Raw genomic sequence first — 25,780 nt, forward strand, 5'->3', positions numbered from 1 at the left:
TAAATTTGGCTACTCAGCTAGCCTGTACTCTGGAGGATACTGATACATAGAAAACTACCCAAATCCTCAATCTCTAGCTCCAACAGACAGAGGCCCCCAAACAAAATCCTTCTGGTCTCTGCCATTACTGCAAAAAGCCTGGACAATGGAAGAGAGATTGTGATAAGTGAAAGAAGGCCCAACCTCTCCCTCAGGAACCTCTAGGTACACATTTGCCAGAGATGGGGCTCTGTGGAATTACAGGGCCACTTCCCCACCCTTCCCTCAAGTCATCTTGGGAAGGGAAACCACCCTTCTGACTGGGAATAAGGTCCTCGTTGACGCTGGAGCCAACCCCACCAACCCCTAAGCTGCCTTGGAGTGATACTGAAGTTCAATAGTGGGGTCTCACACGGCCCCCAAATGTCTTTCTGTCCCTACGTATCCTTTTCCACCTTGGTCCTTTACAGGACACCCACTACTCTTTACTTAGTAACTCTGCCCCAACCCACCTTCTTGGCCAAGATTTTTTGGAAACATATCACGTAGGAATTTCTTTCTCCTGAAAGGGAGAAATATTTTGGACTTTGGTAAATCAGGTCAAACTGGCTGACTCCAGAGCCCCTGTCTCTCCTAATCCCCTTGTTTACTATAGTGTTCCTCATTCAGATAAAAAATGCCTAACTCACTTCCTTCTACTGGGTCAAATACTATCTCTTTATTTTTCTTTTATTATTTTTCTTTTTAATTTTTATGGATACATAATAGTTGTACATATTTATGGGGTACATATGGTATTTTGATACAAGTATGTATAATGGTCAAATCAGGGTAATTGGGATATCCATCACCTCAAACATTTACCATTTCTTTGTGGGGGAACATTCCAATTCCATTCTTTTAGTTATTTCAAAATGCAGAATAAATTATTGTTAACCATAGTCACCCTGCCACTGAACACTAGCTCTTATTCCTTCTATCTTACTAAATATGTATATCTTAATGGACAAAATTATCAATATATGTAGGTAGGATTTATAGTGCAGCCCCTATTAAGATTCAGTTTGACCCATCGAAACTTCTGCCCAGGATTAACCAGTACTCTTTAAGAGAACAAGCTCTATTGGGCATTAAAGCCATCATTGAAGAGTAGAAGGCAAAGGCTCATTATCTCATGTACCAGCCTTTGTAACAACCCAATCTTGCCTGTGAAGAACCTGATGCCTATGAGTGGAGATTTGTTTAAGGCCCTCAAACGGCAGACAATGTTGCTGCACCCCCACTGGGCATCCCAGCCCCATCCTTGCTCACCCTGATTCCAGCCAGGAGCACGTGCTCCGGTTACTGCTCTGTGCAGTGCGTTCTTCAGTATCCTGGTCAACCAAGCCAGCCCATACCTTTTTTCCTTCTCTTGGGAAGGCCAACAATATACCTGGACGGTCCCGCTCAAGATTCACTGAAAGCTCCTCTTACTTTTCACAAACTCTAAAGGCCAACGTACAGGATGTTTACTTCCCTCAGCAATCATCTCTACTGCAGTGTGGTGACCTTCTCCGCCATTCTCCCTGGTAGGCAGCATATCAGGAAGATAGTGTACACGTATTAAAACTTTTAGCTACCAAGGTCATATAGTTTCTGAACTTTATGTTCAGAATGTTACAACTGGTAAAACCCCAAGTAAAATATTTTGAATAATGTAATTTCAGAAAGTGGATGACACTTAGATGCGGACTGATACAAGGTGTCTTACAATTTTCTCAACCCAAAACTAAGCACCAATTCCTTTACTCTAGGAATTCTCAGAGACTCTACTGCAAAGGACATTGCTACACAATAGCACTCATTAACTTCTCTTGCCAGGGTAGTCTTAGATAACACCATTGCCCCTGATTAGCTGTTTGCTGAACAAAGTGGTATCTGTGCTATTGCTGATGCCAGATGCTGTTCCTGAATGAATTTGTCTAGGGAAGTTGAGAACCATTTACATGAAATAAGAAAATAGGCCACATGGCTACAACAGTGCTTACCCAGCTCCCCATGGTCATTTGATTTGTTTAGTTGGTTACCTTTGGGCCTTCCGTCATGGCTCAAAACTATTGTGCAAACTGGGGTTGTCATATTACTGTTAGTTTTACTCAGTGTTATGCTATTAAAACTTTGTCCTCATTGCCTGTCAAATTTCTGCAAAAGTACAAAGTAATGCTGGCCTAGCATTGTGAGATGATGGCCAACACCAATGAAACAGAAAAAATTAATCTTAACAATGAAATCTAGGCAGACTAAGCCTGAGAGCTTCTTTGGCCCCCCTGTTGCTCAAATATGGCTAAAAAGGTTTTGCCATTGACTATAATTGTTAGCCATTTCCTCCCTACATGGGACCAGACCAACCAGAACAGATCCATCTTGGCACTGAGGGACAACCAAATCTGACTTTAAAATCATTGTTTAGCCTGAGTACAGTGGCTCACATCTGTAATCCCAGCACTTTGGGAGGCCAGGAGTTCAAGACCAGCCTGGGCAACATAGTGAGACCCCGTCTCTACAAAACATAAAAAGATTAGCTGGGCGTGGTGGTACAGGCCTGAGTCTCAGATACTCAGAAGGAGGCTGAGGTGGGAGGATTGCTTGAGCCCAGGAGTTGGAGGTTACACAATGAGCTATGATCGTGCCACTGCACCCCCTGAATAATAGAGAAAGACCCTATCTCTGGGAAAAACAAATATATCAGCAATGCTTTCAGAGAAAGATCTTGATCAAAAGGGGGAAATGTGTGAAAGTTGCTGGTATGAAAATGGAGTCACTTATGGCAAACTCTAAAAACATGGAGTCGGGGGAGGCTGTGAAGAAGCCCTCACGTACATAGGCCTGTAAGGGGACTTATCACAACAAACTCCACAAGGTCACCCTAATCCTGCAGACCCTCTGTGTTCTGGGGCCTCTGGCGCTAGGCAAGGGGCTGTCCATGCTCGGGAGAAGGCCATCTTACACCATCCACAGTGGTCATTTACATGAGTCAAAGAAAAACGTGAAAAAGAAACTTTAAACCCTTAGAAGAAAATATAGAATAACTTAGAATACGGAAAATATAGAATACTTTCTGGACTTTCTGAGAGGGAAAGATTTCTTAAATAAGACATGAAAAGTACAAACAATAAGGAAAAAGGTTGATAGTTTTGACCACATTAAAACCTAACCAAAGGAAAAGGCAAGCTGAAACCTGGACCCCAAATCAACCCATTTAACCCAAAGTTGTTCCTGCCCAGACTCCACACAGAAGGTCTGTCTCTAATCCACAAAGACAGCCTGAGAGAAAAAGCAGCCGGGAAGTCAGTAGGGCTGTTTTCCCAAGAGAAGCTGGAGTGGGGATCTGTGCCCTGCACCTGCCTGCCCACCTCAGAGGGCTAGTTCAATGAGATGAGAGGAGACTGGCAGCCTGTGGCCCAGCCAGGCCTTGTCGCTGTAGGCAGAGCAGCTGCTCCCCCACTAGTGCTCACGGTGCTAGAATATCCCCGTCTTCGGTAGTAAGACCTACTACGACATCCCAGTGCTGGATGGTGTCACCCAGTGCATGGAGGAGGACAAGTTCTCCTACCAGAGGTGATGCCAACCTGCCTTTCTGCAGCCACCTCAGCCCACAAAGGTGCTGATTATTGCAGGCAGTGACAGGGCATTATGCGAGAGGTGAAGCACCTGCCATGGAGTCCATGGTCCAGTGGGAAACTGAGGAGGATGTCATTCAAGCCTCTAAGAAGTTCCTGCTGGGCATGCCCAGTGGCTACTCTAGCTCAAAGCTGACCCCCTACACATGGGTTCGTGAAACAGAACCAGGATGCCTTCAATGTTATCAGCACTGACTCCTCAAGCCCCATGGGCCCCACTGAAAGCCTCTTCAAGGAATCCTATCACCAGCTCATGAAGACGGCCCTCAAGGAGGGTGGCAGGGTGCATGCCAGTGGCTCTCCTCGACCTCATTAAGGAGATGCGGCAGTTCTGCAAGTGGCTCTTTTCCATGGTGGGCTACTCCTCCTGCACCATCCCCACCTACCCCAGCAGTTTCGTGCTGTGCAACAAAAACCTGAACATCAACTTCCAGGAGCCTGTGCAACAGCTGACACGGAAGCAGGTGGAACAGATGTAGGGAGCCTTTGTACTGCCCGAGTTTGCCTGCAAGGCCCTCAGTGATGTGAGCTGAGCCCAGGTGCCACCACCGACACCATCCAGAACCTGGGACCAGGGAGCCTCTAAGGTGCCTGGGCCCCTCCAGCCCTGGACCAGACCTGCTGGCTCTTACCCACCAAACAAGCATTATAGGCCCCAGAATGCTGCCTGGCTTGCCCTGCTGGGTGGACCGTCTGTGTTTGTCTCTCTCTCTGTGCAGCATTCAGCCTCCAAACCTATACCAGCTGTGTACAGCACTGTCTCTCTGCCTTTGTTGCCCCTGCCCACCAAACGTGTATTTATAACAAAAAAAGGAGAGAAGCCCAAGTGATGAATATGTAGGGATACGGTGGTCCCACCCTGTGGTGGCCAGGAAGGAGAGGGCCTGGCACTCACTGCAGACCACCCAAATGCCCAGCCTGGATCCCTCCTCAGTGTCTTCTACAGCCTGCCACACACAGTGGCACAGAGACACGCATTTCAACATATTCATAGAGGTGTCGTCCTCCACACCCGTCCATGGAGGAGGCTGAGTGGATGACATCCTGGGAATGCGTGGGAATGAGCCTGGGGTTTGGGGTCCCCAGTAACCAGGCATACCACTGCTCAGAGGCTCCCCCAGGGACCCTGGAGAACACGGACAGCACAGGGTAGAGCACCCCTGGGAGCCATTGTTGGAGGCCACCCTGGTGGCCCAGAGGGAGAGCTGCCTGGCTGTGCTCTGAGGAGGCTGTCTCCCTGAAGCTCTTGCTGGCTGTGTGCGCTGAGCACTGTGCTTCCTCTGACCCCTTGGATTCTGGCACGTTGGGCCTGCCTGGAGTCCATCGCCCCTAAAGGGTCCCTCATGAGCCAGCATGCCCCCATCCCTGCAGGCCCCTCTGGCGCTGTGTGGGAGACACACAGCCACATACCTGGATGATCTTCTCTGGAATGTTGGAGACGGTGAAGCCGTAGAGGCGCACACGCTCTGGGAAGATGCTGGACAGGATCCTGCGGTCCAGCTGGAAGGCGATCTCCCCTACCAGCCTCTCCCAGGCCAGCTGCTTTGACTCTGGGGACAGCAAAGGGTCTTTCAGCTGAGCTGCCAGTGGAGGGGGTGGCAGGGGAGATGGCCTGGGTGGTCCCCAGGCTCCTGCTGAGCCTCTGCGGGTCACTAACCTCGGGCACTTTCGGGGAACTTGCTGATCTTGCGGTGGGTCAGCTTCCGATCCAACTCCATGACGCTTTTCCGAGAGGGTTCTGTGGTGCGTGGACTCCGGGCATTGTTGACCGAAGCCGAAGCCGGGGAGGATGAGGTGCGAGGCGGGGAGCCGGGGTTGCGTGGAGGAGAGTGGTGGGTGGGCGGGGTCTGGGTGGGGGAGTGCTGCGTCCGGGCCATGTGGGGTGTGCTCAAGGGGGTGCAGCTGGTGGCAACTTGGGAGGGGAGGTTGGGGGCTGAGGCAAGCACGGTGACAGTGGGGGAGGTGGTAGTGGTGGGGACAGAGGCAGGGACCATTTGTCCCTGGGGGTAGCTGGAATGGACCCGGGCATCCGCAGTGCTGTAGGAGAAGGCCGTTGGGGGGCCAGGTGCGCCCATGGTGCCCACGGGGGTGGAAGTCTGCAGGGGTGTGCCCACAAACGTCATGCTGAGGGGCTCTGGGTCCTGGGCTGGCCGGGGGTTCTCAGTGGAGAGTGGGGCTGGTAATTGGGAGGGGCAGAAATGAGACCAGGGGGATTAGAGCGAAGGGGGAGGGGACCACCCTGGCACTCTGTGCCCGCCTCCCCACACCTGTTACCTTTGGAGGTGGCAGCAGGCACCATGCAGGCTACATGGGGCCCCGAGGGGCACCCGCGGAGTGTCTCTGCCAGCCGCACCCTCGGGGCCTCCGACAGCACCAGGTTGTTCATGGGGTTGGCCATAAGGTTCTGTGAGACGCCTAGAGGGGCAGCTGTGGAGCTGAGCAGGGGGCTGCTCAGAGAGACGGCCACTGGGCCTGCCACGGAGGCCATCAGGGGGCTGCTCTTAGAGACGGCCACGGGGCCTCCCAGGGCACTGCTGGGAGTCAGGGGCCCAGTCGAGGGCAGGCCCAGGGAGTTGGCCAGGGGGCCGGTCAGGGGGCTGCTCAGGGGCCCAGTTGAGGGCAGGCCCAGGGAGCTGGCCAGGGTGCCCCCGGTGGGCACAGCCAGGGGGCTGGCCAGGAGGCTAGTGAGGGGGCTGCTCTGTGGCATGGGCACGGGGCCGGAGAGCAGGGTGTTGAGTGGGCCCACCAGGGGGGTCACGAGGGAGCCTGCCGTGGGGCCGGGCTGCGGGTTGCTCAGCATTTCGGCCAGAGGTGCCAAGGCCACAATCCCCACTTCTTCCAGGACTGGTTCGTTTGCTGCTGCTGGGGACGGGGGCAGGAAGACACCTGGGGGACACAGAGAAAGCACTGAGACCCCAGATGAGCCCCTCCAGGACCATGGGGCACAGTCATGGGCTGTCCCGTGGTGGCAGAGCCTGGCCAAGGTGTCCGTCTGCCTCTGATGAGCAACTGGTCTCACCTGACCTCTGATTCTCACTTCCTAGGTGGGCTGGGGTGGTGACCTCTCTGCCTCCAGGGCAGTCTGTGGGGTGAGGAGAGGACACTATTTGCTGGGCTCAGAGGACCCTGGATGTGGGCCTGCCTTCCTACCCTCCCCCCAGCCCCCCACCAAAGGCCTCATCTCTGGCCCTGACTCTCTGGTCAGTCCTCTCAGTCTTCCCTCTCTGACCACCTGCCCCTGAGCCACACAGGGACATTCCTCGACTCTCCCCTCAGTTGTGCCCCCTGCACCGAGCAGCTCACCCCCACCCAAGAGAATAGGGTCTCACAGCCGCTGGATCCCCAGGTTGCCAAGTTGGCCTGTCTATTCTCTGGTGGGAAGGAGGAGGCCCCAGCCTCCTGACCACCATCCTTGCGGGACAGATAAGCCTCTCCAGGCTGGGGGCCCCTCAAGGGGTCAGGGCCACAGCAGTCAGAGCCCCTCTCCACCCAGCACCCGTGCGTGGTCCTTGCCCTGCAGTGCTCCATGTGGCCACCAGAGGGGGAAGTGCCGGTGCAAGAGGGCAGGTCAGACCAAGCCACGCACGCGGAGAGGCCCAAACTTATGCTTTATACTCCTGGAGCCCTGCCTGGGGCCATGGCGGCCTGTTCTCTGCGTCCTGGAGGAGTGTTCCCTTCAGTGACCACGTTCGGTGGAGAAGCCCCTTGGAGGAACAGCTGCTGGTGGAAGGGGGAGTGCAGGGACAGTTTTTGTGAATATGCAATTTAATTGAAAATTTCCACTTTTGTTGCCGTTGTTGTAAAAGCAGTACCTCCTCATTATAGGGAAAGAATGGAAATACAGAAAAGTAAAAAAGGATGAAAAACTACAGTCGTCCCATGCCTAGTCACTCTTGAAAAGCCCGTTGCCTTAGAGACTTCCTCTACATATTTATATAGACCAGGAGTTGGCAGGTGTCTTCTGTGAAGGGTCAGGTGGTAGATATTGTCAGCTTTGCCGGCCATATGTGGTCTCTGTCGCAGCCACTCAAGTCTGCATTGTAGCAAGATGGCAGACACTGATAATGGAGGTGGAGGTGAGTGGAGTGGAGGACGTGGTGTCAATAAAACTTTATTTCTGGACACGAGTTTTTGAATTTCATGTACTTCTCATGTGTCACAACACAGTATTCTTCTTTTGATTTTCTTTCCACCATTTAAAAATGTAAAATTCATTCCTTATTCACAGGCTGTGCACAAACTGGTGGTGGCCACATAGATCTGTCTTTTTGGTACTTTGCCTCTTCTTATTGGACTCACGCACGGCCTCACCCAGCATCCTCATTCTTTGAAAACAGTGTTTGTTGCGGCTGCAGAGATTTCTGTCCATGGATATACCATTGTTTACTGAGCTATTCCAATTGTTGAGCATTTAAATAGATTCCAATGTTCCCAGTGACAAACAACCCTATTGTGTAAATCTTTATTATTGATTTTTTCCTGGAAATGGACATTTTAGAGGTTCTTGATGCATACTGCCAAATCTCCCTTCTTTAGGATCCTTCAGGAGTGTCCTGACACTCCCCTGGGCTTGTCACTTCAATCTCTGCCAATGCTAACACTGCACAATGTGTGGCAAGATGTTTTGCTGCTTTAATTGCCTTTTAAGTTCTAAGTTTTGTTTTCCAAACAAATAAACCATTAGATTGCATAAGCTAATCAATGCTTCTTTCTTTTATTTCTTGCTTTGTTTTGGTATCCAAGAGATGATAGAGCTTGTGGGCCACAGGGAGGCAGCCTGTGGAGAGAGAAGCTGAAGCCTGGTGGGAGGACAGAGGGATGGACAGGAGTGTTGCAGAGCAGGATGGAGATTGGCATGTGGATGTCTGTCCTCTTGGCCTCTGTTTCCTCTGGGAGAGCCTAGGGTCTGGGTGATGTGGAAAGGACCACTTGGGTGGCATTTTTAGGATGGCAGGAGAGGACAGTCACTGCTCATTGTCTCTGAATGGCCAGGGCAGCCCAGGGAACACCTGTGGCCCTATTGGTTGGAGTAGCAGGCAAAGCAAGAAGACAGAACAGAGGTTTCACCTTGGTGCCTGCTCTGGGAAGATAACTGTGGTGGAGTGACTGGCCCATCAGGGCTGTGAGGCAGAGGAGTGCTGGGCAACCTCGGCCATCTCTCCAGAAGAACATGGTTCAGTTTGCGCTTTGACCAAGTTGTATTCCAGGCAAAACCATCAAACAGGACAAAGAAGATAACTTTATGACCACAAAAGTTGCAATTCACAGGAAGTACATAAAGCAAAATATATAAAGCAAAACACACAGGGACTCCCAGGAGGTGCTGGAGTAGAAGCTGTACCCAGATCCAGCGTAGAAGGAACAGGGCGCAGGGATATGGTGATGTAACTACGGAGTCAGGCTAATGTCTAACTTGACTGTGCACACGGAGCAGGTGGCTGGGCTGCAGTGAGCTGGATGCTGTTCCTGGCGAAATGAGGGCAGCCTGAGAAGAAAGTGGGCAGCAATGACTGTATTTGGGTGAGGGCTGAGGGGCGCCAGTAGTGGGATCATGGGCTCCAGGGAAGGCCAAGTTCAGATCATAGACAGGAATAGCAAGACAGAATTGATGGGGGGAGGACAGGTGGGCCTGGGGCAGGAGAGGGTGTCCAGACCCCTAGAGCTTGTGGAGGGCAGGGGGAAGATGCCAGTCTTCAGAAAGATCCATCCTGTTTGTCTGTTAATGGTAAGAACTGGTACAACCCACCACCAAAAAAATCATCCAGCAAACCATGAAATGTTCAAATGTACCTTAATGTGAAATCACTTAAAGTGCTGTTTGCAAAGAAAATATAAAAACACAATGAAAATGTTTATAGTAAGTATTAATGTTATAATATTAAACAGAAATATGAATTTAAAACTGAGATTTACAGTCTCCATTCTGTTTGGAAAATAGGTGAATAACTACTCCTGATGTGTCTGGTGATGTCCTCTCCGGGGGAGGGTTGTATGTGAATATAGAGTTGATTTTTTTTCTTCTTTATTATTTCCATATACTTTCCAAAATTTTCACAATATGAGTATGCATTTTTTTTTTTTTTCGAGACAGGGTCTTCCTCTATTGTCCAGGCTGTGAGACAGGGAACTGGCAGGTACTGCTTTGGGTGCAGCATTGCTGCAGGGGATGCCCTGGGCATTGCTTTGGTCACTGCTGCAGCAGTACCTGAGTCAGGAAGTCTTAAGACAAAGTTTAAAATTGCCCTGATAAAAACAGGACGGAGGCAAGGCAAGTTCCAACCAGTTAGAACCAAGATGGTGGAGGAACACCACCTGCCCCTTATACGAATATCCTCCCCTTGTTTAGCCCGTTGCTCAAATAGAAAGAAAACAGGAACTAGGGGGCTGGTTCTCTTCTGCAGGGGGAACCTGCCTCTTCTCTGTCTGTGGAGTGGACTTTCTATAGTTTCTGAATAAATCTTGCTTTCACTTTGTACTGTTGGCTCCTGAATTCTTTCTTGCATGAAGCCAAGGACCAACTTGGATTTCAGATGGCTCCTAGCATTGGGAGTCACTTTTCCTCTGTTATCTTGAGTGCAGTGGTGTGATCATAGCTCACTGCAGCCTTGATTTCCTGAGTTCAAGTGATCCTCCTGTCTCAGCCTCCTGAGTAGCTAGGACTACAGGCAGGTGCCACCATGCCCAGCTAATTTTTCTTATTTTTTATAGAGTTGGGGTCTTGCTATGTTGTTCAGGCTGGTCTCAAACACCTGGCCTAAAGTGATCTGCATGCCTCAGCCTCCCAAAATGCTGGGATAACAGGTGTGAGCCACTGTACCTCATAGAGTATGTATTTTAAAAAACAAACTTTTTTTTTTTTTTTTTTTGAGACAGAGTCTCACTCTGTTGCCCGGGCTAGAGTGAGTGCCGTGGCGTCAGTCTAGCTCACAGCAACCTCAAACTCCTGGGCTTAAGCGATCCTACTGCCTCAGCCTCCCGAGTAGCTAGGACTACAGGCATGCGCCACCATGCCCGGCTAATTTTTTGTATATATATATATTTTAGTTGTCCATATAATTTCTTTCTATTTTTAGTAGAGACGGGGTCTCACTCTTGTTCAGGCTGGTCTTGAACTCCTGACCTCGAGCGATCCACCCGCCTCGGCCTCCCAGAGTGCTAGGATTACAGGCGTGAGCCACCGTGCCCTGCCAAAACAAACTTTATAAAGAAAAATGTATTTTCCCAAAAAAAAGAGAATGCATTTCTACCTGGTTTCATCCTGAGACCAGCAGGGGCCTCATAGCTCTGTTCACACCCAGCAAACAAAGCCAGGTTCCTGAGGGCAGGACTGGTCAGCGGTGGCACTCAGACCTGAAGGGATGCCCCAGACACAACCAAACCCATGTGGAGGGAACTGAGCCTCCTTCAGTTGCATGTCATGGGAGGCCCATGGCATGCCCCAGCCCTCTTTATGACACTTGGGCTGCCCATCCTCTACCATGCCCTGGACGACATGCCCTTTCCCAGGTACCCACCTGTCTCCCCTGGCTGCCTCCCCAAGGCTGACTCTGGGCCCTTGTGGCCAACTGGGAAGAGCCCTATAAACAGAAGTCTAGCTGCAGGGGAAGTTGGGGGGATGTTCAGATCAAGAGAAGTAAAGAACAGACCCTGGAAAGTAAGGGGTTTTCAAGTCCAAGTGGCTTGACTGCATCATGTCTACACAAACTCAACCTCAGCTCTTTAAGGTGGAGCAGAGCTCCCCCAGGACCACCTCCCCATCAGGACTCCTCCTCTTTTCCTTCCTTCCTTTCCAAATGGGACCAGCCTGCCAATGCTGATCAGTGATGTGGTTACCTCTCCCAAGTCCCTGTGCTTCTGCTGGTGGTAATTTCCAACCTACTTTACTATGGACTGAGAAAAGCCAACATTAGCATGAAACCAGACCCCAGACAGGGGCACCAGAGACCCTAGAGTCACCAAGGACAGTGTACATCTCCTACACCAGCCTGCAGGGCCAGCCACACCCACTTTCACTGCCCATGGAGTGAGGCCATGTGCAGTGAAACTGTCTTTCTCTTTGGACTCAAGACTAACCAGATAGGATATAACTGAAAATGGAGGAATAGGAAGCTCCAAAATACCACCCCTCTACCAAAGCCATGATTAAGCTGGCAAAAACAGTCAGAATAAGCTTTTTTGGATCTCTAGAATCTAATGAAAAACTTACAGTAACTAGGGGAATGCTTAATGAAGAAAGACGCTGCTAAATTTTGGTAAGAAACCACTGTGGTATTTTAACTTTTCTTGTTTCATTGTATGCCTTATAATTTTTTGCTCTTTGTTGAAAACTCTTCATTTAAAATATTATAGTTTGGTAACTCTGCAAATCAGATTCTCCCTCCTCCCAAAGGTTTGTTGCTGCTGCTTTTTTGTTTAGTGACTTTTCTGAACTTTTGTGAAGGCTGTATTCTTTGTTGTATGTGTTCCTGGAAGTCCCTATCCACACACCTGATACATGGAAGTCACCATCTTCATAGACACTTACTATCTCCCACTCTTCAAATCAGTGTTGGCCATAGGGACACTGGTCTGCATTCCTGGTGTGGCTTGCTGGTGCCAGAGGGAGCAATATCGACAAAAAATAAATAAATAAATAAATAAAATCTTAACAAAAAAACAGTTTAGAAAAGTCATTAAACTACCAAATAAGTACAACCCACAATGAGCAGCAACAAACCTTGGGGAGAATCTTATTTCTAGAGTCACTACATTATAATATTTAAAGTGTCCAGTTTTCAAAAAATTAGAAAGCATTCAAAGAAAAAAGAAAGAATGGCCCATTTACAGAAACAAATTAATTGATACTCTTCCTGAGGAGCACATATATTGGACTTATCAGACAAAGACTTTACAACTGTCTTAAATATGCTCAGAGAGCTAAAGGAAACCATGGACAAAGACCTAAAGGAAACTAGGAGAACAATATCTCACCAAATAGAGAATATCAATTAAGAGATAGAAATTATTAAAAGAAACCAAAAAGAAATTCTGGTGCTAAAAAATACAACTAAAATGAAAAAATTTACTGTAGGGATTCAAAAGGAGATTTGAGCACACAGAAGAAAGAATCAGCAAACCTGAAACTAAGGCCATTTAGATTAACCAGTCTCAAGAATAGAAAGGATTATGAACAGATCCTAAGGGACCTGTGGGACACCATCAAGCACACCAACGTACACATAATAGGAATCCTAGAAGGACAGGAGAAAGAAAAGAGCAGGAAAAAAATTTGAAGAAATAATGTCTGAAAACTTTCCAAATTTGATGAAAGACATGATTGTACATATGTACAAAGAAAGTCAATGAACTACAAGTAGAATAAACTCAAACAGATCTGCACTGAGACACATTGTAATCAAACTGTTGAAAGACAGAGAGTATCTTGAAAGCAGTAAGAGAGAAGTGACTTATGATGCACAAGAGATCCTCTGTAACTGTGGTCCCCAAACCCCAGGCCATGGACTGGTACAGTAGTCTGTTGGGAACCGGGCAGCAGACCTCTGCCTACCCCTCAGTTCTGCCTCCTGCCCTAAGCTCCACCTCCCACCCCCATCTGTGGAAAAATTGTCTTCCATGAAACTGGTCCCTGGTGGCAAAAAGGTTGGGGACCACTGCTCTATAAGATTAACAGCAAGTTGTTTTTTTTTTTTTTTATCAGAAACTATGAAGGCCAGAAGGCAGTGGCTTGATATATTTGACGTGCTGAAGGAAAAAAACTATCAAACAAGAATTAAATATCCCACACAACTATCCTTCAAAGATGAAGAAGAAATTAAGACATTTTCAGATAAACAAAAGCTGAGGGAATTTATTGCCAGTAGACCTTCCCACAAAAAATGCTAAAGGGAGTCCTTCAGGCTGAAATGAAAGGAAACTAGACAGTAACCAGAAGCCATGTGAAGAAATTAGAACACTAGTAAAAGTAACTACATACACAAATGTAAAAACCAGTATTATTGTATTTCTGGTTTGTAACTCTCATTTTTCCTATATGATTTAGAAGACAAATATATAAAATGATTATAAATCTATGCTAGTAGACACATAATGTATAAAGATGTAACTTGGGACAATAAGAACCCAAAAGGGCTGGGCTGTGGTTCACACCTGTAGTCCCAGCACTTTGGGAAGCCAAGGCAGGAGGATTGTTTGAGTCCAGGAGTTCGAAACCAGCCTGATGAGCAACATAGTGAGACCCCATCTCTACAAAAAGTACAAAAATTATCTGGGTGTCATGGTGCGCACCTGTAGTCTCAGCTACTTAGGAGGCTGAGGCAGGAGGATCCCCTGAGCCCAGGAGTTTGAGGTTGCAGTAAGCTACGATGACACCACTGTACTCTAGCCTGGATAACAGCAAGACCCTGTCTTAAAAAAAAATAATACCACCAAGGGGCGCTACATATTATTTGTATGCTGTGTGTATATTTTACATACTATTAAAGTTAAGTTGCTTTTAGCTCAACTAGGCTGTTGTAAAGTAACCAAGAAAATAACTAAAAATATATACAGAAGAAGACATGAGAAGGAATCAAAATTGTACACTAAAAAAAAATTAATGAAACACAGAAGACAGTAAAGGAAAAATTGAGGAAAAGCAACAACAACAAAACTATAAGACATGCAGAAGACAAACAGCAAAGTGGCGGAAATAAGTCCTTCCTTAACAGGAACTTCTTTTCTTTCTACTTTTTTTTTTTGAGACAAGGTTTTTCCCTGTCATCTGGGCTAGAGTGCAGTGGTGTCATCACAGCTCACTGCAACCTTGAACTCTTGGGCTCAAGCAATTTCCCCACCTCAGCCTCCTGAGAAGCCAGGACTATATCTGCACACCACCATGCCTGGCAATTTATCATATTTTTTTGTAGAGATAGGGTCTTGCTTGTGCTCAGGCTGATCTTGAACTCCCGGCCTCAAGCACCACTCTCGCCTCAGGCTCCCATAGTGCTGGGATTACAGGTGTGAATCACCTCATCTGGCCTCTTTTAATGGATTAAAATCTCCAGTCAAGGTCAGGTGTGGCTCCAACACTCCAGCCTGGGCAACAGAGTGAGACTCTGTCTCAAAAATAAATAAATAAATAAATAAATAACAACATAACTGTACACCTTAAGGAATTAGAAAAGGAAGAAGAAATTAAACTCAAAGTAAGCAGAAGGAAGGAAATAAGATTAGAATGGAGATAACTAAAATACGGGATAGAAAAAAATTGAGAAAATCAGTAATACCAAAACTTGGTACTTTAACAAAAATCAGCATAATTGATAAAACTAACTGAACAAAGGCTAACCAAGAGTCCTCTTCATGCACAGAGGGAGGGACAGGGCACAGACACTTACTCAGAGTTTTACCCTCACCTTCCAGTGAGATGCTCTTGCAGGGTCACTAGTGACCCTGTGCTGCTAATTCAGCACTCAGTTCTCAGATCCGTTGAACGTGCTGGTGGTAGCATTCACACTGGATTGCTCCTCCTTGTTGAAATCCTCTCTTGGTTTGACATCCAGGTCCCTGGTCATTTCCAGGTCCTGCTGGTGCCACTTCATCTGCCTTCCTGGAGGTGTCCTAGGCTCCCCCTTGATTCTGCTTTTCCTTGGCAAGCTGATGCAGCCTAGGCACTGGGTTTGGGCCACATGCTGCCGGCACCCTTGCTGACTACCCAGAGTGGACCTCTCTCCTAGACCCCAGACCCACACCCCAATCGCCTGACCCACTTCTTCCCCAGATCCTGAGGAGGTTGTAGCTTAGTGCTCTCCCACCCCTCTGTAGCCCTGGCATACTCCCCATCCCTGTCAGCAGGCACCTCTGCCCTTTCAGTAGCTCATGCCCAGAATGGTGCAGTTAGCCTCAATGCTTCTTCATCACTCACACCTCCCATGCAATCTGTCTACAGCACCTTCCAACAGATCCGGAATTCAGGCACGTGGCCTAACACTGCCCCACTGGTCCACACTGCTGCCACCCTGCCTGGTCTCCTGACGCTGGCCTTGTCCCTCAAACATCAGCCAGAGTCCTTGGTCAAGATCCCCACCAGTCCACTATCTCGTTCTGAGTTCCAGGTCATTTCAGGCCGCCCATGATCTGGCTCATAGCTTCTCTGACCTTATGCCCCCTCCCTCTTGTCTCCTCCTCACTCCCTCTGCTTCTGCCCCTTGGGTTTCCTTGATGGTCCTCAAATGCTCCAGGCACACTCTTGCTTTGGGCTTGTGTTGGCAGTTCCCTTTCCCAGAACACTATTTCAGTGTGTGCGGCTGGCCCCCCACACTTCCACCTATCCCTTCGATTGTGACCTCCTCCGTAAGGTCTTCCCATCTAAAATCACCAGCTTCCTCCACCTCAGCGGTTCCTTCCCTTTCTCTTGAACTTCTTCCTCCCCAGTATCTCTAAGATACTCTAGTTTAACTTATTGGTTTGTCCTATCTCCCTCCGTTAGAATGGAAGCTCCATGAAGGCAAGGGATTTGTCAGTTTGTTTTCCCAGTGCCTAGAACAGTGTTTGGGCCACAGAAAGTGTTCAATAAATACAAATAAAATGAGTATGTATATGAGCAGAGATGAAACTTGATGCTAAAAAAAATTGGTCAGGGTAGGAATTGAGGTCTATTTGACTCAAGTTGTGCCCCCAAACACTAAGAGCTTAATCTGACCACAGAAGTGTTCATAGAATGACCTTATAAACTGTGACCACCCCGACAGCCATATGAGATATTAAAAATTCAGTCAGATAGCATGTTATTAACAGAAAAGTCATGTTGCCCTCAGAACACAAAGAGTGCCAGGTTCATCAGGGTCTACAAAAATCAACTGTATTTCTATATAGTTTCAATAAACGATCTAAACATGAAATTGAGAAAACAATTTATAATAGCATCAAAAAGAGTGAGACATTTAGGAATAAATGTAACAAAAGAAATACAAAACTTATACTCTGTAAACATTGTTGAAAGAAATTAAAGATATAAATAAATGGGAAAACAACTCATGTTTATGGACTGGAAGACTATTGTAAAGACAGCAATACTTCCCAAATTGACCTACAGATTCAATGCAATCTGTATCAGAATACCAGATGGCTTCTTTGTAGAAATTGACAAGTTGATCCTAAAATTTATATGGAATTGTAAGGGACCCTGAATGGCCAAAGCACTATTGAAAAAGAAGAAAGTTGGAGGACTTACTTCTGGATTTCAAAATTTACTAAAAAGCTACAGTAATCTGAGTGGCAGTGGCATAAGGACAGACATATAGATCAATAGAATAGGATTAGGAGTCCAGAAATAAACCCATAGGTTCATGGTCAACTGATTTTTGGTAATGGTGCCATGACAATTCAATGGAGAAAAAATAGTTTTTTCAACCAATGGTGCTGGGACAACTGGATATCTATGTCCAAAAGAATGAATTTGGACCTCTCCCTCACACCATATACAAAAGTTGAATCAAAATGGAGCAAAAACCTTATGTAAGAGTTAAAACTATAAAATTCTTAGAAGAAAACATGGAGGTGAATCTGCATGACCTTGAATTTGGCAATGGATTCTTAGATATGACACTAAAAGCATGAGCAACACGACAAACAATAAATAACTTGGACTTCATAAAAAATAAAAAGCTTCCATATTTCAAAAAGCACTATCAAGAAAGTGAAATGACAACCCAGATAATAGGAGAAAATATTTACAAGTCATATATTTGATAAGGGACTGTATTCAGTATATATATGAAGACCTCTTACAACTCAACAATAAATGATAGCCCAGTTTTAACATGGACAAAGCATCTGAATAGACATTTCTCAAATAAGATATGCCAATAAGTACATAAAAAGAGGCTTAATATCATTAGTCATCAGGGAAATGCCAATCAAAACCACAAGGTAATACCACTTCATACCCACTCTAATAAAAAGAAATCAGATGATAACAAGTGTTGGCAAGGATTTGGAGAAATTGGAACCTCATATGCTGGTGGTGGGAATGTAAAATGGTGCAGCTGCCTTGGAAAACAATCTGGCGGGTCCTCAAACAGTTAAACACGGAGTTACCATCCAACCCAGTAATTCCACTCCTACATATATAGCCAAGAGAAATGAAAATATGTCTACACAAAATTTGTACACAAACGTTCATAGCAGCATTATTCCTAACAGCCCCAAGGACGAAACAACCCAAATGTCCATCAGCTGAGGAATGAACAAAATGGAACAGTATTTAGCCATAAAAATTCAATTGTTTGTTACATTAGACAACTGAAGGTTTTTTTAAAAAAGCAAATGTCTTAGACTTACAAGTGCCGTTTACAATGTTTTAAACTGTGTAACAGAACTCCCAATTTCCTCCCCAGACCTGCTGCTTCCGGTCCCCGTAGGTCAGGAAATACTGCCAATTCGGCGCTCAGCTGCCCCCACCGCTGGGCCCCCTGGCGGGGAGGGAGGCGGGGCTGCTGGCCAGGGACCCAGGGACCTTCCTCCCCAGAGAGGCCGGTGGCAGGAGCCGGGGGGACTAGAACACCAAGTGGCCCACAGGGCCTCAGAAGGGATGGGGCGTAGCCATTGTGCCTGGGGCAGGGCCCTAGAGGGGGCGGGGCCATGGCAAATAGGCTTGCGTTCTGGGGGCGTGGCCTGTGCGTAGGGGCAGGACCAGCCCTGGGGCGGGGGGCGGAGCGCCAGGGCGGGGCCCTCATGGGCGAGGCCAGAGCTTTTTGGCGGGAAGCTGACGACCCAGAGAAAGGACTGAGAGGGGAGCTGGTGAGTGGAGGTGGCTCTAGCGCTCTAGGGGAGGGTTCCAACGCTCCAAGGTGGGGAGGATGGCGATGGGTCCTGAGTTGAAGGGGGAGGGTCCTGAGGAGGCAGGGTCTGAGGGGCGGGTCCTGAGGGGGGAGGGTCTGAGGGGCGGGGTCTGAGAGAGGGAGGGTCTGAGGGGGAGGGGCCGGTCCTGAGGGGTCAAGGTCTGAGGGGGAGGTCACGAGGCGGGGAGGGGTTGGGAAACAGGCCCCTGGAGGAGATTGGAGGTCCTCAGGCGTGGACGCGCCTGGGTGTGGGGCCAGCCTCAGACAGGTGACGCCGTGTTCTCCTGGAGAAAGGAGAAAGGCTGCCCTCTGCCGGATGAAACTCCCAGCCTGCAGCCCTGGGAGGAGGGAGGGGACAGCCGGGCGTGAGTGGAGGAGGGAGGAGGGAAGAGAGAGGAGGGAGAGGACAGCGGGCGAGTGGAGGAGAACACGGGCCCTGGGCGAAGGGGAGGGCCGCGGACAGGGAGGAGCGCCAGGCGGCGAGTGCGGCTATCCTGTTCTGACCGCCGTCCCACTCCGACGGCCTGTGCCTCCTGTCGCCTGACCTCTATGTGGAGGAGCCAGTTCTCGGTGCAGTTACTGTTTTTAGGGTCTTGAGCACTCAGTTGGGCCTTCATGTCCTCTCTCCTCCCTACTCCCACAGCCCTGCCTCCCCGACCGCTTCTGTGGGGGACTTCCCAGTGTGTGGCTCTGAGCAAGCTCTCAGGGGCAGGAGGCGCTACCGTGTGAGTGTCCCAGCCCCGTCCTGGCGCCTTCTCGCTACTGCCCTGTGCACAGGGCCAAGTCTGAACCTCTGGGCGCCTGTTTTTTCCCAGTGAAGTTAATTTGGCCAAGGGCCAACATTTTCTGATTTCCTGCCACTCAGATTACCCATTCTGGCCACACAGTTGTACTTCTGGCTTGCTCAGAAGATCGCTCCTGGCCACCTGGTCTTCCAGCCTCTCCAGATCTCTAGTACACTGGCCTCTTTATTTTCTCCCCATCTGACAGCCTTCTTGGTTTTGCCTTCCCTCAGCCAGTGCAGTCTTTGATGAGCTTAAACTCTGGCTGAGCCCTCCTCAGAGCTCTGCCTGCCTGCCTCCCCCATGCCTGCCCCAGCCTGAAAAATGCTGCTGGAGAAGGCACGAGGTTGGTGGCTGCTGCTTTTATAAATCCATAGATGGCTAGTGCCATTTGGCCACTACACAGCCAGACAAAGCTCCCAGGTTCCCCTCTCAAATCCTCCCCCATTTTCACTCTATTTCAGACCTTCCCCACATTCCCCACTCCATCCTTGCTTTCAGAGAAGGACATTTTTACAGAGAAAATTGAGGCCATCAGTTTGGAGTTCCCTCAGCTTCCCACCACCTGGCATTCACACTCACACTTCCCTTTCTTCTTCCCTTTCAGGACAGTGGAAAAGGTGTTCTTCCTTCAGTCAAGGGCACTGTCCCATAAAGTACCCTTTTTCTCCTGCATCTTTTCAGAGTCTTTCCTGGCCCCTTCCTTTCACATATAAACAAACTCGGGTCTCTGTTATCTTGAAAAGAAGCTCTGGACTCCATGCCCCTCTTGAGCTACTGTCTTCTCCTTGCCCACACACACCCTCCTTTCCCCAAAGCCAAACTTCTTGAATTAAGTGTCCCCATCATCTGTTTTCTCCATTTTCTCACTCAGTCTTCACTTCACTCTGGTTAGCCTTTCCCACTTATAGTGGAGTTGAAATCTTTCTAACCAAGATCATGAATGCTAAGCCATTATTCACTAAAGGCTGTGGACATTTTTAGTACTTTTCTTGCTTAACTTCATGGCAGCCTTTACCTTGTTGACTCTCTGTTCCCTTTAAGCTGTCTCTTGGCTTTTTTGATGTTACACTTTTGAGGTTTCCCTTTCCTCCCTGGATGCTCCTTTGCCAACTTCTCTACTTATCCTCAGTCAGGACTTCTCCCTCAGTCTCTTCTTACTGTACACTGTCTTCCCAGAGGGTCTCACCTCCACCTCCACCTCTCCAACCCCCCCAGTGGGGCTTGAATTATCAAAACTCTTGAATCTGTTCTCTCTAACCCTGACCTGTCATCTGAGCTTCAGGCTCATAGTGCCACTGCTTCTTGGACATTCCATGTGGATATCTTAAAATCAGTTTGCCCAAAATACAACTCATTTTGTTCCTCCAAAACTGCATTTGCTTCTCCCAGACTCACCTCTAACATTTGCAGGGCTGTGAGCAAGAGCACAAATGGAGGCCCACATACCATATATCAGAGTAGTTAAAAGTTACCACTCAAGCTAACTGTTACATTACATTTTCTTTTCTTTTTCTTTTGTTAGAGAGGAGACAGGATCTCACTCTGTCACCCATACTGGAGTGCAGTCATCATAGCTCACTGCAGCCTCAAGCTCCTGAACTTAAGTGATCCCCCTGCCTCAGCCTCTGGAGTAGCTGGGACTACAGATGCATGCCAAGAGGACTGGCTAAGTTTTGTATTTTTTGTAGAGACAAGGTCTTATTGTGTTGCCCAGGCTGGTCTTGAACTCCTGGCCTCAAGCCATCCTCCCACATGCTAGGATTATAGGCATGAGCCACTGCACCCAGCCACATTCTGTTTTCTTACTCTGACAAATAAACCCTTTTAACGACCTGGAAGGTCAGATTTGAATTTAGAATTCTTGTGCTCCTTGGAGTTCTGTGCCAGGATGTGGTAGCTTGGGGAGAATTGGCCCCCTGGCCCCAACTCCTCCTTCTGCACCTCTTTTCTTGCCATCTGGGTTTGGTCCTGTACTGTGAGGGGCCTGATGCAAACACTTGTGAGCATTCTTAGCCCACGAGTCCAAGCTCTGCTCCTGCCTCCCAAGTACTTCTCAATAATACCCAAATCTAGAGTAAGAGCCTGACTCTATGAAGAAGGGCAGTCACAAGGATTGGGTGGGCAGGGGGAACAGGCAGGATGAGGAAATGGCCAAAGAAAGATCCTCTGAGGCAACTATATGGATCTGCCTTGTCTGGGCCTGGGAATGGTGAGTTCTGCAATCTCCTAGTCTCCTCAGCTGGGACAACAGACACATTCTGGATGCTGTCTTTGTCATCTCTCACATCCAAGCAGTTAGGGTTTCTATTTTCTTAACAAATAACTTGAATGGATTTCTCTCCACCTGTAGTTCATGCCATCTCCTACCTGGATGACTGCAACAGCCTCAGTCTAACCCATCTCCCTGCCTCAGTCTTGTCTCCCTCCATTCCATTTCCCCTATAGTGGCTGGAATGATGTTTGTGAAGTGAAAACATGATTACTTCCTGTTAGAAACCACAAGTCCAAACTCCTTAGCATGTCATTTGCAGCCCTTGGTGATCTGACCCCTGCTGACCCCCTAGCTGCATTGTTCACCTCTTACTGGCCCTCAATACATGCAAACACACCACACACATACCACGTAAACTCACATAAATAACACACTCACAGTCAGAATATCAGACATACATCATAAACACTCAAACACCCACACAACATACACATTCATACATACCATACACACACTTAAAAACATTCATACACTATCACATACAAAAACACAATCATATGCACACATTCATTCACAGACCACATGCTCTCTCAAAGCACACATAGCACATATTCTCTCACACACTCATGCACATTTTCCATGCACATACTCCACACAGAGCTCACTCACACATATCTATACACAGTCATATACACATAGACTGCACACCCGAATCACTCACACACCCACACCACACAATCCACATACACATGTCACACTACACACTTATGCACCACACATACTCTCACACCACATTCATACACATGCTCACACATACATACCCCCATACTCCACATACACCACATACTCCCACACACCATACCACACATACACACAGAATCTGGGCTTTAACCTCACTGATCTGTTTCTCATTCCTGTAGTCCCTAGGGCTTCATACAAGTTGCTGCTTCTCCTGGCATGCTCCTTACTCCATCACAACCAGCTGGCTGGGCTCACCTCCTCCAGAAAGCCTTTCCTAACCCCCAAAGCTTGACTCTTTGGGAGTTGGAAGATCTGAAGTGGTCCAATGATTCCCTTAAGAATCAAACTTAAGAGGATAAGGTTTGCTTGGTTAGTCTAGGAGTAGGAAATCAGAGTCTAGCATCTTAAACTGTGTGATTTCTTTCTTTCTTTTTTTTTTTTTTTTTGAGACAGAGTCTCACTCTATTGCCTGGGCTAGAGTGCCGTGGCATCAGCCTAGCTCACAGCAACCTCAAACTCCTGGGCTCAAGCAGTCGTCCTGCCTCAGCCTCCCGAGTAGCTGGGACTACAGGCATGCGCCACCATGCCCGGCTATGTGTGTGTGATTTCTTAAATGTCTTATCTCCCCAATGTGTATTATTTTTGTCACCCTGTCTGTTGTCTCGGTGTCATTAGAGGTATAACATTTAAAACCAGGGAGGCCTGCATGCTTATGATCAATAAGGGGGAATGCAAGGCCAGCCCCACACCACTTTCAGGTTGGATGACAGGGAACTCAGTGGGTAGGAATCAGGGAACCCAGTGGGTAGGAAGCAGGGGAGTAAAACGGCAGGGGAGTGAGCACACACACAGGCCTGAGGGGCTTTAGCATCCTGCAGGAAAGGCCCAAGTTCTTAGAAACGTGTCTAGTTTGAAGTGAGCTAAGTTCCAATGACTCCTTGGGCCTTCAGGATCTTCTGAGGGGATCTTCACTTCTAGTACAGTTTTGAAGCCACATAGTGGGTGGGCTGGCTGAAGGTTGAGGGGCAGAACCTGAACTCCGAGCCTGGGAGCAGCAGTGATTAAGATGAGCCAGAGGGGTGGGTGAGCCAGCTTGGGAACTCAGAAAGAGGGACATGGAGGAGGGTTATCAGTCTGAGATGCCATACAGAGGTGGAGAAGGATGCAGCACCTAGGAGGCCACCTGCGACCTTTCTAGAACAGCAGCATGGGGTCAATTGCCAAACTGTAGAGGCTTAAATAGGCAAAGAGCAGAAAGAACAGAGTCATCATCTTAGGGAAGGAGGAAAGTTTCATGACTGATGGTGGACAGAGGAGAGGGCCAGGAAGGGAGGACAATGTGCAAGGCCTGTGACGGGGGGCAGGTTGCTGCAGAGGTTGGGGGGTTCTGAGCACACATGGAGAAGTTCACCTTGGACAGGAGGGAACATAGCTTTCTCCGGGACAGAAAGGACATTGTAGGGAGGGAAGTGGATGTAGCAACCACTGGCATTTCGTCACCTGCTTTTGTCCTTGGTAACTTTCACCAATACACCATTTCAGCCACAGACTCCTGTGGCCACACCCTGGAGCCTTTCTACCACCAGAATTTCTCCCTCTGACATCTTCAATGCTGACCACTCTCTGCGTATAGCTTTCCATTCTTCCAGAACCTCCCTTGTTCCTGTCACCACACTCAGCTGTGTGGCCTCTGGCCTCCCAGCCTCTGAGTACCCTCCTAGCCTCAGTCCCTATACTCCAGGCCTAACCCAGGGATCATCACTTCAACTATTTTTCTGCAAACACCTGCAATTTCTTTGCCCATTCTTCTGTCTCACTCTACTCTGTAAATCTTCTCCAGCCCCAGGGCTTCTGACACATGTTAACAAATTTCCAAACCTCAAACTTCAGTCCTGGTTTCTCTCTTCAGCTTCTAGACTTGGGTTGTCAATTGTCTACTGGCCATCTCTAACTGGAGAGTAAGGGTGGAGAAAGATGGGGTGCTAATGGTAAGGGATGGGGGTCAGGGGTGGAGAGGCTGAGGGTTAGTGACATACTGGACCAAGTAGGGCAGCACATTTGGATTCCAAAGCTGGGAAATTCTGTCTTTGGAGCTGCTTGGAAATTCAGGTGAGGGAAGGAGTGTGAGCAGGGGCTCCTACCATCAGGTGAATGGGATTAGGGCATAGTTTTGCCCTTTCATCCTGATGGTCCTGTGTTCTCACACTACTCTCATCTGGTGGGGCCAGTGTCCCCCAAGTTTGTTACTATCTATGCACTCCCTGTATGACTTCCTGAGACCCCAGCATGCAGAGTCTCTCCCCTCTGGTGCAGCCTCACCCTTCCCTCCCTGTTCTCCTTGGACCTAGGCTTCTTACAGTTAGTCTGGTGTGAAGGAGGGCCTGCTGCCACCTCGCCAAGCCCGCTGGTGAACCCGCTGATGCCGAGGCCACCCGCCTGATTCTTGATTGCAGACTTGAGCTCGTGATTCTCCCGAATGAGCCGCACCAGCTTCTTTAGTTCCTCATTTTCCCGCACCAGCCTCTCTATCTGATGCCGAAGCCCCTCATAATTGGTGAGTAGAGACATGCCCCGGGGCAGCGGGAAGTGTGCGGCCCACGGGAGGGCACTGCACCTGGAGGCTGCCCAGGGCTCCGGGCCTTGCCCGGGCTGAAGGAGGGCACAGAGCCTGCAAGGCTGGCCCAGTGGGCCCTGGGTATTGTGAGGTCAGAGGCTGGGCCCTCCTCTTTGCCCTCTCTGCTCTAACAGGCTCAGCTCTCCATGCCTCCTGGTCTGTGCACAGGCCTTGCCTCAGCCTGAAATGTCCTGACCCCTTATCTGTCTGGCCAACTTCACTCTCAAGGTGCCTCCTCTGTGAAGCCTCTTCTTGCCCACTGCAAGCTAATTGCTGCCTGCTGGGCTTCCCCAGAAGATGTGTCCTGTGTCTTAGCACTTTCCTAGTTCCATGCAGTTTGCTCCTTAACACTGTCCACTTACTTTACAGGGAGGGCAGAGATTGTGCCACTCTTCTGGACTCCCCAGCATCCAGCAAAGGGCTTAAGTAGGTAACCAGTGAATATTTGTTAAATGAAAACTCACCATCCTGCCTTCCTGGCCAGGGTGCCCCTTCCTGCGATCTTAGACATGCCCGGATTTAGCCTGTCAGGATCTGGGGATGCTCTGTCTTGGATGCCTGGGCACTGGCCCATGATTTCTTCTGACCCCAGGTGCTCAGAGTCTTTCTCTGACTGCTGTCCTGGGAGCTTCTTCCTCTAAGCACCTGGCTCCCTGCAACTTGGAGTTTCCATTTCTGGTGGAAACTCAGGTTTCCTGATTCCAAATCCCACAGTGGTGCCTCTTCTGCACCTGGATCTCTATTCCCCAGCTCCTTGAATTTTCCTGACTTTAGTCCTTCAGGAACCCAAGACCACATTCCTCATCTGGTTCCAAGAACTTGGGACTTTGAATCCTCATGGTACTCCCTTATCTTAGAGCTATCTACAGAGAACTCCATGGACCTGACCTTGGGTATTGAGAGAGGGCTTTTCCTCATAACCTCCACTGGCTCTGTGGGCATCTGGTCTCAAACCTCTTCACAGGGTAGGG

The 25,780-nt window shown here is 48.6% G+C and overlaps 1 protein-coding gene across 1 annotated transcript in view; it reads right to left on the bottom strand.

The window, feature by feature from the left end:
• The window catches only part of SPATC1 (spermatogenesis and centriole associated 1), a 28,826-nt gene extending 4,063 nt beyond the window's left edge, over positions 1-24,763 (bottom strand). The window contains exons 1-5 of the mRNA XM_069465875.1: positions 24,553-24,763; positions 6,296-6,524; positions 5,913-6,235; positions 5,296-5,814; positions 5,049-5,188 (exon numbers count right to left, since the gene is read on the bottom strand). Of these exons, the coding sequence (XP_069321976.1) occupies positions 5,049-5,188; positions 5,296-5,814; positions 5,913-6,235; positions 6,296-6,524; positions 24,553-24,763 (1,422 nt within the window). The remainder of the gene's footprint in view (positions 1-5,048; positions 5,189-5,295; positions 5,815-5,912; positions 6,236-6,295; positions 6,525-24,552) is intronic.
• Positions 24,764-25,780: the final 1,017 nt, after the last annotated feature.

This window comes from Eulemur rufifrons, chromosome 3 (assembly GCF_041146395.1).
Source record: "Eulemur rufifrons isolate Redbay chromosome 3, OSU_ERuf_1, whole genome shotgun sequence".
Lineage (NCBI taxonomy): Eukaryota > Metazoa > Chordata > Mammalia > Primates > Lemuridae > Eulemur > Eulemur rufifrons.